The sequence below is a fragment of the Carassius auratus genome, chromosome 30 (assembly GCF_003368295.1).
Source record: "Carassius auratus strain Wakin chromosome 30, ASM336829v1, whole genome shotgun sequence".
Taxonomy (NCBI): Eukaryota; Metazoa; Chordata; class Actinopteri; order Cypriniformes; family Cyprinidae; genus Carassius; species Carassius auratus.
This window is the reverse complement of record NC_039272.1, coordinates 13,297,032-13,316,133: the sequence shown is the minus strand read 5'-3', so window position 1 is coordinate 13,316,133 and position 19,102 is coordinate 13,297,032. Positions and strand designations below refer to the sequence as shown.

At 39.7% G+C, this 19,102-nt stretch overlaps 2 protein-coding genes across 2 annotated transcripts; one reads left to right on the top strand and one right to left on the bottom strand.

The window, feature by feature from the left end:
- Positions 1-8,789: 8,789 nt before the first annotated feature.
- Positions 8,790-13,039, top strand: LOC113049281 (lysM and putative peptidoglycan-binding domain-containing protein 3-like). Its single transcript, XM_026211491.1, has 3 exons — positions 8,790-8,942; positions 9,748-10,017; positions 11,749-13,039. Exons 2-3 carry the CDS (start codon positions 9,754-9,756, stop codon positions 12,388-12,390), a joined length of 906 nt encoding a protein of 301 aa, XP_026067276.1. The 5' UTR covers positions 8,790-8,942; positions 9,748-9,753; the 3' UTR covers positions 12,391-13,039.
- A 208-nt stretch (positions 13,040-13,247) lies between these two features.
- Positions 13,248-19,082, bottom strand: LOC113049283 (DNA-directed RNA polymerase III subunit RPC7-like). Its single transcript, XM_026211493.1, has 8 exons — positions 19,013-19,082; positions 18,400-18,539; positions 18,201-18,330; positions 16,863-16,931; positions 16,731-16,790; positions 16,590-16,651; positions 16,364-16,489; positions 13,248-13,372 (listed from the first exon to the last, which is right to left on the bottom strand). The coding sequence occupies exons 2-8, from the start codon at positions 18,508-18,510 to the stop codon at positions 13,286-13,288; spliced, it is 645 nt and encodes a 214-aa protein (XP_026067278.1). The 5' UTR covers positions 18,511-18,539; positions 19,013-19,082; the 3' UTR covers positions 13,248-13,285.
- Positions 19,083-19,102: the final 20 nt, after the last annotated feature.

Genomic DNA, 19,102 nt, shown 5'->3' with positions numbered 1-19,102 from the left:
TCCTTGGTTTTTCCTAGTCTTGAGGCAGGATCATGACAGACCCGTGTTTTGTGTACAAGCGCATGGCCTTGTCTTTGGGCCATGTGCTTGTGTTGTCTCGTTCCCTTGCCCCGCCCCCCTTGTTAACCTAGTCGTGTCTTGATTGTCCCATCTGTGCCACCTGTCGTGTCTTGATTGTTCCCCCTATTTAGATCTTCCTAGTGTGCTCTGTCTTGCGTCGTGTCATTGTGATTGTACCTGTGATTGTACCTCAACTGTGTTTCTCAGATGTGTTCCACACTTGTGATTGTTCCTCTGAAGTCCCTGTATAACCGTGAGTGTTAGTTGTAGTCAGTGTTCTCCTGTTTTGAGTCTTTGTTTATCTTGTCGAGTCAGTCTTATTTAGTATTGCTGTATTTGCCCTAGTCCTGTTTTCCCCCTCGTGGGTTTTTGTTTTCCCCTTTTTTGTAATAAACCCTTTGTTTGAGAATCCCTGTCTGCACCTGAGTTCCTCCCTTACCAAAACCCTGACAGAATGAACCGACCACAATGGAACTCAGCAGACAGGAGGCAATGCTGGATGCCCGTGCCAGCAACGTTGAGAGCTGGCGTGCCCGTGCCAGCAGCGTTGAGAGCTGGCGTGCCCGTGCCAGCGTCGAAGCTGGCGTGCCCGTGCAGCAGCGTCGAGAGCTGGCGTGCCCGTGCCAGCAGCGTCGAGAGCTGGCGTGCCCGTGCCAGCAGCGTCGAGAGCTGGCGTGCCCGTGCCAGCAGCGTCGAGAGCTGGCGTGCCCGTGCCAGCAGCGTCGAGAGCTGGCGTGCCCGTGCCAGCAGCGTCGAGAGCTGGCGTGCCCGTGCCAGCAGCGTCGAGAGCTGGCGTGCCCGAGCCAGCAGCGGTGAGAGCTGGCGTGCCCGTGCCAGCAGCGTCGAGAGCTGGCGTGCCCGTGCCAGCAGCGTCGAGAGCTGGCGTGCCCCGTGCCAGCAGCGTCGAGAGCTGGCGTGCCCGTGCCAGCAGCGTCGAGAGCTGGCGTGCCCGTGCCAGCAGCGTCGAGAGCTGGCGTGCCCGAGCCAGCAGCGGTGGGAGCTGGCGTGCCGAGCCAGCAGCGGTGGGCGTGCCCGAGCCAGCAGCGGTGGGCGTGCCCGAGCCAGCAGCGGTGAGCGTGCCCGAGCCAGCAGCGGTGGGCGTGCCCGAGCCAGCAGCGGTGGGCAGCGTGCCCGAGCCAGCAGCGGTGGGCGTGCCCGAGCCAGCAGCGGTGGGCGTGCCCGAGCCAGCAGCGGTGGGCGTGCCCGAGCCAGCAGCGGTGGGCGTGGCCCGAGCCAGCAGCGGTGGGCGTGCCCGAGCCAGCAGCGGTGAGCGTGCCCGAGCCAGCAGCGAGGAGCGCTGGCGTGCCCGAGCCGGCAAAACAGAAAGCCGTATTCAAGTCTGCAGTCGTGAGAGCGGAGGAGAGAGCCGCGGCCGACTCTGCAGCAAAAGACTCTTGTACTGTCTGTCTCATCTCGTAAGGAGATGCCTATTGTCCTAGCTGCTAAAGCTTTTTCTGATTATTTGTCCCGTCTTGTCCAAATTTTAGAAGTCCCCGTCAGTCCTGTTTTGTCCCCTGACCCTGTCCCAGAAGTCCTAAGTGTCCAGCCGTTGTCTCCCCGTGTCCAGCCGTTGTCTCCCCGTGTCCAGCCGTTGTCTCCCCGTGTCCAGCCGTTGTCTCCCCGTGTCCAGCCGTTGTCTCCCCGTGTCCAGCCGTTGTCTCCCCGTGTCCAGCCGTTGTCTCCCCGTGTCCAGCCGTTGTCTCCCCGTGTCCAGCCGTTGTCTCCCCGTGTCCTGTTGATGTGGCCCCGTGTCCTGTTGATGTGGCCCCGTGTCCTGTTGATGTAGTCATGTGTCCCGTTGATGTAGTCATGTGTCCCGTTGATGTGGCCCCGTGTCCCGTAGGTGTCGTCTCCCCGTGTCCTGCTGATGTAGTCATGTGTCCCGTTAATGTTGCCCCGTGTCCCGTTAATGTTGCCCCGTGTCCCGTTAATGTTGCCCCGTGTCCCGTTAATGTTGCCCCGTGTCCCATTAATGTAGCCCCGTGTCCCGTTAATGTTGCCCCGTGTCCCGTAGATGTTGCCCCCCCGTGTCCCGTAGATGTTGCCCCCCCGTGTCCAGTAGATGTTGTTGCCCCGCGTCCCTTGTCTGCTCCTGTCATGTCCCCCGTCAGTAGTCCCGAGACCCCTCCCCGCCCCTCACCACCCAGACCTGCCCGTACCCCCCGTCGTCAGCCTTCGTCCTGTCCTCCTAAGATCCCTACCCCTCCCACCCACCCTGGTCTGTCCCCCATGAACTTTGTGGTCCCGCCCCCTCCCCTTCCCTGTTTGTTTTTTTTGATTTGTCACCCCAACCCTGCCGTTGTGTATTCATGTTTGCCCTTGTTGTTGTTCGTCATGTCTTGTTGGTTTGTGTCTGTGTCCCAGTCTGTCATGTCAGTCGTGTCCCGTGTTTGATGTTCCCTTGAGGAGCGTCTGGAAGCCGCTCCTTAAGGGAGGGGTTCTGTCATGATTCTGCCCTCGTGTCCTTGGTTTTTCCTAGTCTTGAGGCAGGATCATGACAGACCCGTGTTTTGTGTACAAGCGCATGGCCTTGTCTTTGGGCCATGTGCTTGTGTTGTCTCGTTCCCTTGCCCCGCCCCCCTTGTTAACCTAGTCGTGTCTTGATTGTCCCATCTGTGCCACCTGTCGTGTCTTGATTGTTCCCCCTATTTAGATCTCCTAGTGTGCTCTGTCTTGCGTCGTGTCATTGTGATTGTACCTGTGATTGTACCTCAACTGTGTTTCTCAGATGTGTTCCACACTTGTGATTGTTCCTCTGAAGTCCCTGTATAACCGTGAGTGTTAGTTGTAGTCAGTGTTCTCCTGTTTTGAGTCTTTGTTTATCTTGTCGAGTCAGTCTTATTTAGTATTGCTGTATTTGCCCTAGTCCTGTTTTCCCCCTCGTGGGTTTTGTTTTCCCCTTTTTTTGTAATAAACCCTTTGTTTGAGAATCCCTGTCTGCACCTGAGTTCCTCCCTTACCAAAACCCTGACACCATGCTAATACAGCTTGCTAAAAAGTGGGTGACAGTGGCGGGGTAGGTTGTAACACATGTTTTGAAAGTGTTACAACCATCCCCTTACATACAACCAAGAACATTTTTGTGATTTTAACAATTCTACAGAATTACTAGAACTTGTGACTGGTAAAGAATGCATTTCATTTGTTCATTCTCTGGAGTGGGGATAAACATACGTCTGTTAATTTGCTCACACACACACACACAAACACACACACACATTTTGTGAAAAGTGGGGACATCCCATAGGTGTATTGGTTTTTATACTGTGCAAACTGTACATTCTATGGCCCTTCACCAACCCTACACCTAACCCTAACCCTCACAGGAAACTTTGTGCATTTTTACTTTCTCAAAAAAAAACTCTTTCTGTGTGATTTATAAGTGTTTTGAAATATGGGGACATGGGTTATGTCCTCATAAGTCACCCTCTCCTTGTAATACCTGTGTCATACCCATGTCATTATACAGAGTTGTGTCCTGATATGACACAAAAACAAGAACACACACACACACACACACACACACACACACATGAATGTGCACGTACAGACATGCACACACACAAAGGCACACATGCACAAAAACACACAATATGCTCATACACTCCCCATATTCACACATATTTATTGTTGCAGTCATTCATTTAAAATAAAACTGTTTTTGTGTCAAATCACTTGGAGTACCCTTAGTTTTTGTATATTTTGTCTACCTGTTACAACTTACCCCAGTATGTGTTACAACCTACCCCAGTAGTGGGGTAGGTTGTAACAAAGGACCACCTTGTATTTGTCATCATCTCACAAAGTCTGTGATATAGTTGAATACATTTAAATTGTTGCCATTTGTAGTATAAACATGTGGGTACTTTGCCTAGAAGTTTTAGACTTGTAGCCAAAAGAAAAAGGTAATTTTAGGCGTTGAAGAAAAAAGTGTTACAACCATCCCCGGTCTCCCCTATTTTCTTAATGATCACTAACAAAATCCATAGACAAAATGGCAAAATTCAAATGCATTCAACATACACTTAATAAAAACAGAGAAATGTGTGTAAAAAAATCCATTTAAAATACATATAAAGTATATGTATAAATAAATAAATTAGCCGATGTTGTTTAAATGAAGGATTGCAGAAACACCCTAGATTTAAATGGGTCATATGATTCTTTTTTTTTTAAGATCATTATTTTGTGTATTTGGTATAACAGATTATGCTGACATGCTTTAATGTTCAAAAAACATTATTTTCAAATACTGCACATACTGCACATACTGCATAAATACTGCCCCGCCTCTCTCAAATGGTAGTTTTCTACAAAGTCCCTCCTTCTGACAAGTGCAGTCTGCTCGATTGGCCAACTGATCCATAGCATTGTGATTGGCTGAACACCGCAAGCACTCATTGGAAATTCAACACCTCTTTACATAATCGAGAGCATTATCTTTTAAAATAAATGTAAAGACCGTTAATAATTTCCTTAGTTTTACCATCAGTTGAAACCGAAAGATGAACAGAGTGGTGTGACAGACACAGTGATGAAGCTCATATGTGTTTGGAGTACACAAGCCACGGACGGGATAGCTGACTCCACTGTGTGACCATCTCTTTCTCTCTTTCTCTCTCTCTCTCTCTTCTCTCTCTCTCACACACACACACACACATACACACGCACACATGCACACAAAAACACACACGTGCACACACATACACGCATTTGAACATTCAAATGCTTAAACTAATAACAAAAGATACATACAGCTGATTCAGAAGAGATTGTCAGAACAAAGTCAGAATAACCTCCTCTCCTAGGTTCATAAAATGCATTGCTGTTCTGTTGTAAGTAATCTTAAAGATTCCGAAATGCATCTGCTTTCAGAAGGCCAAATAAAGTTATTTTGCTTTCACCATACACACAGCATCTCCCCTAACATGGTTGCTTCAACACTAACTGTGGTTACTTAAACCATTTTGGTGGCATTATGCAAATGTTTGCACAAAGTGATGTATACATGTGGGGGGTGTTTGAATGAGCCGTTTTGGGGGGGGGGTGCCAGAGTCTTAACTTTGATAAAGAATATCTCTTTGTATTTGATACATACCCTAGTCTTTCCAACTTTACAAATCTTTTTTATGCACCAAGAGTAACACTCCAAAGAGAACAATTCAAATTTGATCATATGACCCTTTTAATACAACAAATGCATAATTTTCCAGTACTTAGTATGTTCTCTGTATTTTAAAGTATACCGCACTGACCCTTCTTGGCACTAAGTGTACAAATTCATGACAACATCTACCCTGTTTAACTTCTGGACGATTACCTATTTAACTGCTCTGGTTTTTAATGGGAAGTGTTGCATAACATGTCCACTGAAGGTTTTTCTCCTTGGGAGAATGCATAACATCATTGTCATGTTGAAAAATGCCCAAGAATGCAGGGAATCAGGAGAGAGTTGCATCTTCTGTTTCAAGTTTTTGTATTGCCTCATACAGTGGTGTGTGAGTTCATAACATAACTCTCTCACATTTCCAGCCCTATTCTATATAAGAGCTTTACTACTGAACTTCACTGTGGGAACCAGGCACTTCTCAGTGTAGCCTACTCCTGCTCTAGAAACACCACAACATTTTAGATCCTGTTAGATTCAAAATGACTGACATGGTCTCATGACATGAGAAAATATAGTAGACGTTACAGAGCACCACCTTGTTTTGAACTTGAGGGAGTCTGTTTGTAGAATGACATTTATGAAACATAAAATAATTACTTACCTGTGGATTTCTCTATTTGATAACCATGTTGCAGCCTTCCTCTGTCATTCATATTGATTCACAATTACTGCCTTGAGCTGGGACTTAACATAAACCAGCATCTCTGGGAGACCCTCAACTGTCCTACACTGGTGGAAACAGAACATCTTGATGGACGTGTGCTCATCACTGATAGCTTTTCTACAACCAGCAGAAAAAGCTTTGTCCAGAAAAGGGCCCCTTCCGGAAGAATCTCAAAGAAAGAACCCCTAACACAGAGTCTTTACAGTGGGACTTACTGTACATAGTTTGTAGAGTATGTTTTTAGCACATTGCTATGTGGTTGTTTGGAAGTTTTTGGTGATTATCAGTGCACTGATTTCAGATGTTGTATGCAGTTCTTAGCACATTGCAACATGGTTGTTGGTTGGTAGTTTTGTGTCCTGGCATGCATTTGCAAAGGTTTCTGATCAGATGTTAGTGTTTTGCTATGCAGTACTCTTCTGTTTTTAGTGTGTTGCTACATTGATGTTAGGGTGTTTTGAGTGGTTGGTTGACTTTGGTTGCTTTTGAAGAGTTAATTTAGGGTAGGTTAGGGTCACATGGTTTGCAGCTTGACATGCTGTGAGGGCTCGTGTGCATCAGCGATGTTGAGCTACGCCACTGGTACTTCACATTTACTGCTAGGGTCACTCATAGTGGACAGATCTCAGCTTAGATGCCAGTCGAAGACAAACCACCTGATTTTGGACAGTAGCAAATCAGTCCTTCAGGTAAGACCCTCAGCAAGCTATACTGGGGAAGAGATGAAAACTGATCAGAGCTGGGTTTCCCAAAAGCATTGTAAACTTAAGTAAATTGTAGACCCATTGAAACCAATGCACAGTGAACTTACAGTGGCATGCAAAAGTTTGGAAACCCCTTGAAGAATCTGTGAAAATGTGAATGATTTTAACAAAATAAGAGAGATCATACAAAATGCATGTTATTTTTTATTCAGTACTGTCCTGAGTAAAATATTTTACATAAATGATGTAGTCCACCAGACAAAAAAAAAAAAAAATATATATATATATATATACTTTTTTTTTTTGTGATGGTTGTTCATAAGTCCCTTGTTTTTTTCGAAACAGTTAAACTGAGCTCTGTTCCTCAGAAAAATCCTCCACGTCCTGTGGAATCTTTAGTTTTCCAGCATCTTTTGCATATTTGAACCCTTTCCAGCAGTGACTCTATGATTTTAAGATCCATCTTTTTTACACTGAGGACAACTGAGGCACTATTAACAATTAAAAAAGATTCAAAGATTCACTGATGCCCAGAAGGAAACACAATGAATTAAGACACGGTCTGTGATAACTTTTTGAATTTGAAGATCAAGGTAAATTGTACTAAATTTGTCTTCAACAAAATAAGGAAAATCTTTACATTTTTATCCTGTTCAAAAGTTTTCATATTGTGTCATATTTCCTTTTGGCGCATCAGTGAATGTTTGCATCTGTCTATAAGCAATTTTTTCATTACATTAATTTATCACATTATACATATATCATTATTAATAGTGTTATGCTCAGTATGCACATTGAACAAATTGACATGGAATAATAATAATAATTTACTTTTTTCACTGAAATAATAAGAGGGTCATTCCTGGTATGCAGTAACATTTTGGCTTCATAAATGTTGGGAAAAAAGTAACATGATTTTTATGTTTTTTGCGTTCACCTAAATTGTTCAGACTCTGGCCATGAACATATTCCACCCTGTTAGGGACATATAGATAAATAGTTACCACAACATGTTAAGAATGTAAATGTTACACAGTAATAAGCTTTTCTTGGATAGTATGTCCCTTATGCCATCTTATTATTTATTTTTTTTATTTGAAAAACAATAACAAAACAATTATTGATGAATAGAATATGTCTTAATAATTAAGAACAGGTACTTTTTGTGCCAATTTATGCTAACAGGGTTCTAAATAATAATAAAAAAATTGCTCAAAAATATATATATGCTGTTAGTGCTCCTCACCTCACAAAATTAGACAAAAGTATGCCAAACATTTAGCATTGCTATGAAATTATTATGTAAAATGACTTGTCTAACAGGGTGGAAAGGAGCACATAACAGGATGGAACACCAATGTTAACAGGTTCGTTTTTAGAATTGTGGAAATTCCCTGTGGGAAATTTTGAGCTTAATTAGCCATAGCTCATTAAGTGATCAACATTTTGCTAGCTAACCTTCTACAGATTAACATAAGTTTATAACTATGTCAGATTTGTTTTTAAATTTTTGATAAGACAAACATTGTCCATAATATAGCCTAACAGGGTGGAAGTTACAGAGTGGGACAAGCAGGATAACATTTCAATAACTACAAAAAAAGTTAGGAGGGAGAGTTGAAGCTTACCTCAGTTTGTACAGATGAATTCCAGTGGGAAAAATAAATTATGTCACTTATATAAAATGGTCTCAATGAAATTGCATTCAGTTTTTGGAAGGTCACAAAGTTGGTACTAACAGGGTGGAAAATGATTTCAGGGACACAATTATTGAAGAACATTGTAAAAAAAATAATCATATTTTCAAATGATTTATATGTATGATTAGAGACAGTTTAGCCTAGACATAATTAAAACATTAAAAAAAAAAAAATCATTTTATGGTTTATATTTTCTTGTGGAAGTTGACTACTTTGCAATGAGGACATAATAAAATGTAATGCATATATCAATGAAAAGGTATGTCAAATACAAAATAATATTTATAATTTCTATTATCCTTTTTTAAGTGATAAAGAAGACCTAAATATACAATTTAAGTCATATCTAATAAATAGAGAGAAAATATGATTAAATAAATAATTGGGACATAAAAGTCACTGTATAACAGGAATAACCCAAGAATAAGAATAATCATCATTTTTATACGTACCCGAAGTTGTTGATGATGTAAGGGAAACGCAGAGCGATGTCGATGATGTCAGTGCGTGCTCACGTTGTCTCTGTGTTGACGTGGCTTCTCAGTCTGTCTCCAGTAATCCAGCAGTTGAAGTTATGAGGCACATAGCGGAAACTGGAGAATGCTATAATCACTAAAGTCAAGCGGACCACATTCGTTTCTCAGGTAAACCGCACCAAAATGATAAACAGAAGATTGTCTAGTTTATTACCTGAAATCGAAATGGATAGTAAATCACCGTTTGTTGATCTAAAGTTGGTTAGCATCATTAGCACGAGATCATTGACCCTGTTTACCAAAGATGATTTCAGGGTGCTAAGTATTGTTGAATAACAGGGTGATATGTTTACAGGAATTGCGTTTCTATTACTATTTCGTTTATTTATTCTGATGATATATTAAAGTTCTGTTGCGTAACGCTGGCTAAAATAAAATGCTAACTGAGCTACTTAGCCTTTTTTTATAAACCTTATAACGTGATTTTATTCAGTACTCCGAAGTTAGCTGTTTAGCGTTTACTTCGTGTGCTTAAAAACTGTTAGGTCAGATGTCTTGGTTGTTTTCTTGAAGATAAAACGTGTATGTTAATCGTTTGAAGTCATGTTTACATGCTAATACATGTGTAACGTTAGCTGCTAGTCAGCGCTACCTTTGAGTGTCAGGCCACGTAAGAAATCCAGTTCACATGGAAAAACTGGTTAATATTTTTTGCGGTTTCAACATAAATTAGCTAGTAAAAATTCCTAAAATAGCTTCTGTCAACGTCGTCCAAGGTTGAATTTGGTTTTATCAGCAGTGCTAGCTGTTAGACACTGCAGAGTATGCCAAATAAGATATCCGTGCTTATCCAATTTTTCCTAACCTCAGCTATTTCCAAGTAACGTTAACCTCATAACCACCCAACAGAGTTTGTGAAGCACACACATGTCCAACAAAAACTTAATTCATCTGCCTTTTGTTCCTTTTACAGTGAAAAATGACTGGAAGGAACCAGCACAATGGTTTCCAGTTTGCAACCACAGTGCAGCCTCCCACAGGTGGTCACATGTCTGCTTTTGGACACAACTCAGAGACTGACTACTCCGAGGAGGATGGAGAGACCTTTGAGCTGCGTTCCAGAGGCAGGGAGAGGCATCGCAGGAGCACATCTACAGATCGCAAGGACGATATTGTCTACTTGATACGGGACATAAAAGAGGGAGATACGCTGATCAGTATTTCTCTGCAATATTTCTGTACTGTAAGTCAGAGTTCCCTTGTTGTTTTTCTGTTTCAGTATGTTTATAGAAATGCAACAGGCATGACCATGAAATCTTATGTGAATGTAAAGTATATTGTTGTATAACATTATACTTGAAATCTAGAATAATAATTTTATTAATTCAACGTAAAAATTTAATTTCTAAAGGGACAGGTTTAGTCCAAAAATGAAAATGTTGTCATTGCTCACCCTCATGTTGTTCCAAACCTGTAAGACCCTGATTCATCTTAGAAACACGAATTAAGATATTTTTGATAAAATTCAAGAGCTTTCTGACCCTCCATAGACAGCAAGGGTACTACCACAGTCAAGGCACAGAACCATAGTAAGGACATCAGTGGTTCAACCGTAATTTTAGGAAGCTACAAGAATACTTTTTGTGCGCTAAGAAAACAAAAATAATGACTTTATTAAACAATTATTTTCCTCCGAGTTACTCTGGCACCATTTTGGAGAGTACGATGATGATATTTTGGTTTCCTCTGAATGTAAACAAAGTGCAGCACATGCGTTTTGTGTCAGTTCTACGTCATCAGACTATACCTGGAAAAATAATGATCTGATTAAACACTTACGTATCAAGTTTTGGCAATTTCTGCATAGTGCAGATGATATTTAATTCGTAAAAGTTGAAACGTCGGTATTAAGAGATCATACGGCTATAATGATTAAAATCAACAAAGGTGGTCCTAAAACAAACTATTTGAAATTAAATGAAACCTTGTTAAGAGAATGAACGGTTATTGTACCAATGTCCTTACTACGTTTCTGTGCCTTGACCGTGGTAGGACCGTGCTGTCTGTGAAGGGTCATATTCTTGGATTTCATAAAAAATATCTAAATTTATGTTCTGAAGATAAATGAAGGTTTGGTTGAACTATCCCTTTAAATCCCCCCCCCCCCCGCAGTCACAAATTTTGTCCCTTAAAACTTGTCTTCGATAATCAAAGTTATGTCTTTTGTGTTACTTTTTAAACATGGGCTGAGCTTGCTTTTTTGTTTTTTAACTTAAAGTTATATTTTTAGCAAACGTGAAAGCCCTTTCACACCAAAAAGTGAAAGGAATAAGCCTCGGGCTGAAGGAAAAATCCACGTCCGTACTGTAGAACGCAAGTTGTTTCAACACACTTTAGCAATATTAATATTAATAAAAACAAAAACAATGATGCATAAATGTTAGTTTATCTAAATTTCTTGCTTATTATGGTTGAATTGGAATATTGAAGGTCAGCAGCAAAGACAGTGGTTAATAAAATGGGATTAAATACATAAGATATTGGTGTTAACATTTTATTTGGCAGTTTTGCGTCATAGTCATTACTTGTAATGCGTTACCCCCAACACTGATTGTAACTTTACACCTTTACGTCATTGAGGAGAGGTGGATCTATGAATATGCAAACTATTTCCATCTCCACTCGTTCACACAAGCCAAAACCTACTTCATTTTCCCTTAGTTAGAGAAAGTAATAAATGCTGTGGTAAACGTTACACTGTGGCAATCTTGGACTAATGGTTATCGCTGTCGTTCATTGCAGTTTTGAGAATTAATTAATGAATGTATTTCAATTATAGCCTAGAAGGTGCTCTCCCCTAATAATCACAGAAAAGTTGTCACTGGTCTTACTTAGTTCTGAACCTCACAACGTTCCATTGTAATCCGTAAAGCTATACACTGTACATTATTGATTTTCATTCTTGTTATCTCAGGTTGCAGACATAAAGCGGGCCAACAACCTTCTAACTGAGCAGGACTTCTTTGCTCTGCGTTCCATAAAGATCCCTGTGAGAAAGTTCAGCTCATTCACAGAAACTCACAATACCACTGCCCACAAAAGCAGCTCACCAGGCTGCACTCGTCGAATCTCAGAGATCATGATTTCTGGAGCTTCCTTAGATTCCACATCCTCTTCCTCATCTGTGGACAGTGTGGAGTGCTTCCTGCAGGAGAAGGACAAGGACATTCAACTTCTCATCAAGTCATCTGACCCTTCCAGGAGCGGCCTGAACGAGGTTGTGTCCTCGCTGGAGCAGCCGCTTTTGGGAGACCCTGAGCGGAGACCCGCCCAAAAGAAAGACCCATACTATGGCGCTGACTGGGGAATGAGATGGTGGACCGCAGTTGCCATCATGTTGGTCGTGGGCATAGTTACACCTGTTTTTTACCTGTTATACTATGAAGTTTTGATAAAAGCAGATGTTAGCAACCATACTACCATTGACTCTATCAGGCCTAGACCAACACAGGCAGCTGCTGCTGAGCCTCATGGGTTACCACGGACCAGTGCTGCCTCTCACCTACAGCCTGCTCCTAAACAGCAACATTTTGTTAAGCATGAACAGGAAACATAACGGGGCACTTAAAATCACCAGGAATTGATTTGGAGAGATTAATGGAAGGTATAAGTGGAACCACATTTTAAGTTAAATTAACTGAAACACGTGAGAGAATCGAGTAATCATGAAATGATTCCAGTCCTGTCAGCAATTGTCCTTGATGCATTTTGCAGTTGATTGCTGGTTTTGTTTTGTGTGTGTCCCTCATGAGCCAGTGTATCTCTGTACCTTTATTAAGCTCGTAGTTTGCATCAATGGCAAACAGATGATATGTTGTGTAGGATATTTGCTGCCACTGTCTGGTTGTCAGGGAAATAAACATGGTAATTTATTTTAGAAAATGTAGAATCCAGATTCAGTATTGCAAATGATGGTATAAAAAAAAAAATTGAAAAGTTGCTGGTTTTAATTTTTTTTTTTTTTTTACTTTGCTTGTGAAAAAGAAAAAACTTAATGGAACCATAATGGATTCCTGTTTTTTTTTTCTTCTAGCAAGAGCACAGGGATGATTTGTAAAAGATTCTCAGACATGTTAGATTCCATTGAAGTAGCAGAGATGTAAGCATTTCTATGAAACATGGAGTACACTAATGACATTTGAACAGTATGTGCCTTCATCCTGTAGATGCAGGTTGAAAATAAAGGAATTATTTTAGTATCAGAATCTCCTAATTTTTAAGCTTTGAATTTTATAATCATTTATATTAAATGATACCATTATAGACAATCTATATAATTAATCTGAATCTTATTTTTATACCTATGAAACTGCTCTTTGAAGACATGAAGTGTATCAATTAAATCTAGTGCCTTTATATAGTACATACCTATTAATACATAATTCTTCTGCATGCTATGATTTAATGTTTTTTTTTTTTTAATTGAGGGTATTTATTTATTAATTTTTTTGCTAGTAAGTGGCTTCATCCATGTTGTCATCACTTCCTCCCCCGTAATCATCACCATCTTCAAAGTAGCTTGCTATGTAGTCATTTTCCTATGAGGAAAAAGAAAAAATTATTTGAACATGCATATGTTATTGATTATTCAAACATGACTGTCATGTACTAAAATACTCTGTGCTGTCAAATCAGTTGCTTTTAGCTTTGCACAGACACATTTCGTTTTAAACATTCACTATTTAAATGGATCATTGGATGCCCAATTTCCACAAGCTGATATGCTTCTTTAGGGTCTTAATGAAAAGTTTGTAACATAGTTTGGCTAAAATTTCTCAGTGGTAGAGTAATACAACGCCATTTATACCCGGTCATAAACAGCTCAATCTACTGTACGCAGTTTTATTGCATTCCACTTTAAATGCAAATGAGCTCTGCTGACCCCGCCCCTCTCTTTCAAGCCACTCTCAGAGAGGCGGTTTACTTTAACTGCAGTCGTCACAGAACTCCCTAATTCGCACATTATTAGGAAAGGTGATTTGCAAAGATGCATTAAAAATAAAAAAACCTTACACACGAACAGAGACAAATTTACGTAGATCGGGGGTGCATTCACTTCAGAAACAAATGTAATCCACTGCAGCTTCAGGCTCTGATGTCGGGAGTAAATGTGTGTGTGTGTGTGTGTGTTATATATATATATATATATATATATATATAGATAGATAGATAGATAGATAGATAGATAGATAGATAGATAGATAGATAGATAGATAGATAGACACACACACAAGGCGGGTCTAAGGTAAGATGCTAGTCAAGTCTGCTGAAACGCCACTGTCAAGTAAACGCTGCTCTGCAAATCACGCACATGATGGAATTTACCGCTGATTAGAGACCTGGCTTTCCTGACAAGATGCACATAAATTATTGGTGGATATATATTGTGCACCCCTAATTTAACTAGATAAAAAAAAAAAAAAAAAGGCTGGTTAGATTTTGAGCATTATAGGGTGAATATGTACACACAATGCAAACACACATTTCAGTTCAAGCATCTTGTAAAAGTGCATTTCGCATCCGATGACTCCTTTAAAGAGCCAGTAAGATGAAAATTCTAAGCTTCCTATTACTGTTTATAAGCCCTGTACAATAGGTTTAAATCCATCAAAGGTTAAAAAAACATTGTCATTTTGTCAAAATATCATTTTAAAATTACCTCAATTCTCAGAGATCCCCAAATGGTACGCGCAAAGCTGTTCAAAAGATTCAGTTTCCTTAAACCCCACCTTTCGGTAGCATACTGTGTTCTGATTGGTCAACTGACATAGTCAGGTTTGATTGGTTGTTCCGCACACAACTTCATTTTAAACAATGCATTAGCATCTTTTTGGGGTGAATTAGGTCTTATTCCTCTCATCGCGAAGCAAACAGTAAAATAAAAAACTTTAACAGTCTCGCTGCTTTTTCTTCTGTGTGGTCGTATTCAAGCCGCGCGCTTCAGTTTGAATCTGAATAACGCGTTCAGCGCGGGGGCGTGTTCACATTAGATATAATGAAGGGAGACGTGAAAAACGTACATCACTTTGTTTTCATATGGATTACTTTATCACAGAATATCTGTTAGCAGCACTTATTTAGTTTTAAAGAAGACATGTCAAGCTTTCTATAGATATCGCTCTCATGTCTCTTCGTTGAGTATTCACGGAGTTACACTTCATTTTAATGACGTGTTTGTACATGAAGATCAGTGCAGAAAAAAAGGCTGCAGACAGCACACATACTGATAAGACGCTCGGGAGAAAACAGACACATAACTTCATAATCATACTTCGCTTTGTGATTCGGAGATGCTCGTTGGTCTAAACAAGGTTGGTAATGAACCCTCTTTTATGGCCATTAAAACTTTGAAAATCCCGCCTTGTACTCACCGAGATTAGAAAAGCAGTCATCAGTGAAATGTTGTGAACACAACAAAAGGGATTTGTTGTACTGCTCTGGTATTGTGGTAAAAATGAATTTTAGCCATTGGTTCTTCTGATCTTCATTCTTTGGCAGTGAATATGCTAGTGGATCTGTCGTAGAGTCAGTTGGTTGTTCTTGGAGATAGCGGGTTAACTCCGTGTCAGCGCACGCTCTGATCGGTAAAGGGGCAGAGATTTCAGACCTCCGTTTATTAAGGAGATGTGTCACAAAACTCATCATCCGCGCCACAGTTTTTTGAGCAAATTTCAAAGCCGCACCCGTCTGTTCTAGAAAGGATGCAGCAAAGATATTTAATGCTAATGTATGAGGCATAGGCCTACGCTGAGTTTCATTTACGATGAGATGCGCTCTAGTTCACAGTGCAGTGCAAGTGAACGCGGCGCGCTGGTGCTTCCATGTCACGGTTATCATTGTCTGCTATATTTGCTTTTTATTTATTAAAATACATGCAATTGGTTGATGAAACATTTATTAAAATTAAGATAAAATTTGTACAAAACGAAATTCGTTTTTTAAGAAAGGTTTTCTACAAAGCAAAATTTAATGAAGTGGTAAATATGTCTGACGATTTACAAAACTTCATTAAGTGGTAAAAACCATGTTTCCCGATATATTGCGGATCTTATGATCCTATCTAAAAATGAAAATAATTTTTGATAAAAAATGTTTGTAAAAAATATTTTAATAACACGGTTTTGCCGGTTATAGAGTTCTAATGACGGTGTTCAACTATAACCGCCGGTCTCACGGTTATATACTAACCGTCACACCCCTACTCCTAGTGACGTACATAGAGATGGGCAAAAGATTCGAAATTTATAACGACTCGTTTCAGCGATTCAGAGTCGACTCCTTACTTTAGAAGCCAATAACTTTATAAATCGTGAACTTTTTGGTTTAATTACTTTGCACATTGTTTACACTGATGGACAGCTACATCATACACTGTAATACGGGTAATTTTTGATTTCCCATCTGTGTGGCTCTTTAAGTGTTATAGTTAGATTAAGGTTTCACTTAAAATACATTTTGGTTAAATTTTCATGTACAACATGTGACAGATGCATTTGAGAAGGAATGGTTAAACCTTAAAAACCTTTTACCTCTTCAAGCTCTTCATCATATTCTGCTTCAATTTCTTCTTCTTCCCCTTCTTCCCCATCTTCCTTCTTCCCTCCCTCTGCTTCATCCTCCTCATCTGATTTTACGTCTCCCTTCTTTTCAAGTTCCTGAAAAACAAGCGCAAATGAGACAACATCATATTCCAAATATATATAATGCAGTTAATTTAATAAGTTCAGTATGTGATGATCTACAACATGAACGTACATCAAGTTTATTCAACACTTCCACCTTGTCCTTACTTGAGATCTTTGCATTTTTCGTAGTATCTGTAAATATTTAAATCATTTACAGGTTATAAAAAAATGCTGTTTGTTTAGTGATGGGTTTCTGAATATTTGAAATGACCTCTTTTCTTTTTAATAATCTTCTTTTGTGGCTTCAGCTCCTTTGGAAGACGGTTCCAATCTACAAAGGAAGTTTATAATTTGTCTGAAATTAGCCAATTTAAATAATAATCACAAGTTATTCCTGTATTACCTGGTGTCCAGTTATCATCTTCAATTCTTTTAATTTCTCTTGTGTATTTCTCCTTATACCTCTCCACATCTGTGAATTATACTGGTGAGCACATTGGCAAACACTTAAAAAAAAGAAAAAGATCACTTCTAAATCTCTGACTTTTCATATTTTACTTTTAGATTAGGTTCAACTTTAGTGTCATTATGCAGAGTAGAGCTGAAGATCTTTGCCCGAACCCGATGGGGAAATGATAACTAAATATTCATTGAGTCTTAAATGCATAATGTTGACAGAGTATTTACGCTAATGTTGGCATTATTCTTTTATTAAATAAAGCAAATCCGGCGGAGCCTTTATCTTAATTTCGTTATTGCCAAATACCCATCTTAATTTAAAATGTATCTTAATTTTTTTTTTAAATGACTCGTTTTTATTGGTGCGTTGGTCTATTTATGGGTTAAATGAGCCTATGTCTAGAATGCTGAGATGTTACGATGTCACAGAGGACTTATTTTATTTCTTTATTCCAACTTCCAAGTGGTCTAGTCTACGTTAGTTATGAGTAAATTATGTTAAAACATGAATAAATTACTCATTGTTGACAAAAGGCAAAAGAGCTGTGTGCGTGCGCACATTTGAATAATGTCGGGCTGTAAACGGGTTCGGGCTTTAAAAAAAGCTGTCGATCAAAATGTACTTGTCGGGCTCGGGCCAAAACCTGTGGGGCTCGGGTCCTGTCGGGCCTAACTTTTAAGGCCCGATTACAGCTCTAATGCAGAGTACAAGTACAGAGCTAATGAAATGCAGTTAGCATCTAACCAGAAGTGCAAGAATATAGTGTTTTATATACAAAATAGTGCAGAGTAAGGGTAGCTATGATTTACAGAATGTACAGTGGAGTTTCTATATACAGTATTAAGCAGAGTATGTACAGAATATAAACAAGAATGCAATGTAGGATAATTATATATACACACATTATGAACAGCAGCATGTAGGGTTTTATGTACATTATGAACAGCAGCAATAATAAATACAGTTGAATGAGTGCACAAGATTGTACACTCAACCAACTATATGTAATATTGTAAAAAAATAATAATAATAAAACAATCAAATAACATGTCACAACTATTTTCAAGATTATACTTTCCCTAATCAGTTATACTATTTCACTTAAACGTAGTTAAATAGATTTAATGTCTTCAGGCCACTGTTAAAACACAACATTGCCCTCAGTGCTCTCACTCATAGTCATCCACTTTTACAATATGATTATCTCAGAAATACTAATACCCCAAGTACGAAGCAATAGGTATTATATGTTACCAAAATTAAATAAAGGCTACTACTCACCTCCCTTTCCTGCATGGGGTTTTACGTTAAATGGGAGATCTTTCATTCGTCCTCTCATCTCTTGTTTCAAAGCTCTCATATAATCTTCATCCTCTCCAGCTTTCAAAGGCACTGGTTTATATTCAATTTGCTGAAAACGAGCGCAGAATTATATACCAGATGATGTGGTGCATAGGCTATGAAGAAGAAGACAACTCACTGGGAAGAGTGGAGTTGGCCCTCTTTGGGTTTCTGGCATGGACCCTCTGGAGAGACCCAGGGCCTCGATGTTGAAAGTGAATGCTGCTATTCCTCTGCCTTTTCCGGCCATTTTGGCCAGTCAGATATTCCTTATATTTCCTGTGTGATCGAATTGCTGATAACATATCAACTGGCCAAAGTATAAAAATATTGACGTTGTTTTCGGACATAATTACTGGTGGCGTTGTAAACGCATTGCGTCGTGGTAAATCACGTGACGCGCGTTCTTTTTTTGGCGTCATGTTTTGTTAAACCTAAAACGCGCCATTTTTTTTATCAAATGCCATCGCTAATAATATTTGGTAATAGACTTCGCTGGAGGAAGATTATCTTTGGACAATTAACGTTACTTCAAAATCTCAACGTTATCATGTTGCTTCAGAAGACGGGAAATAATTTCGTATGGATTATTTTATAAGATTTTGGAAATGAGGATCCACTGCGTTTGAAACATGTAAGTTACGTTACGTGGGTGAGAAAATAATTGGCAACATCCAGCATTTCTTTAAAACTGTACCATTAAGGCAGCTGGACGCGTTGGAGTAACAGTTATTTGAGGTGCAATTGCTTACCTTGTGCTATCACGGCCTTTGAACTAATATAAAATGAGTACCTGCCTGTATGCAATTAAATAGTATTTTAGATTGTTAATATGCATGACT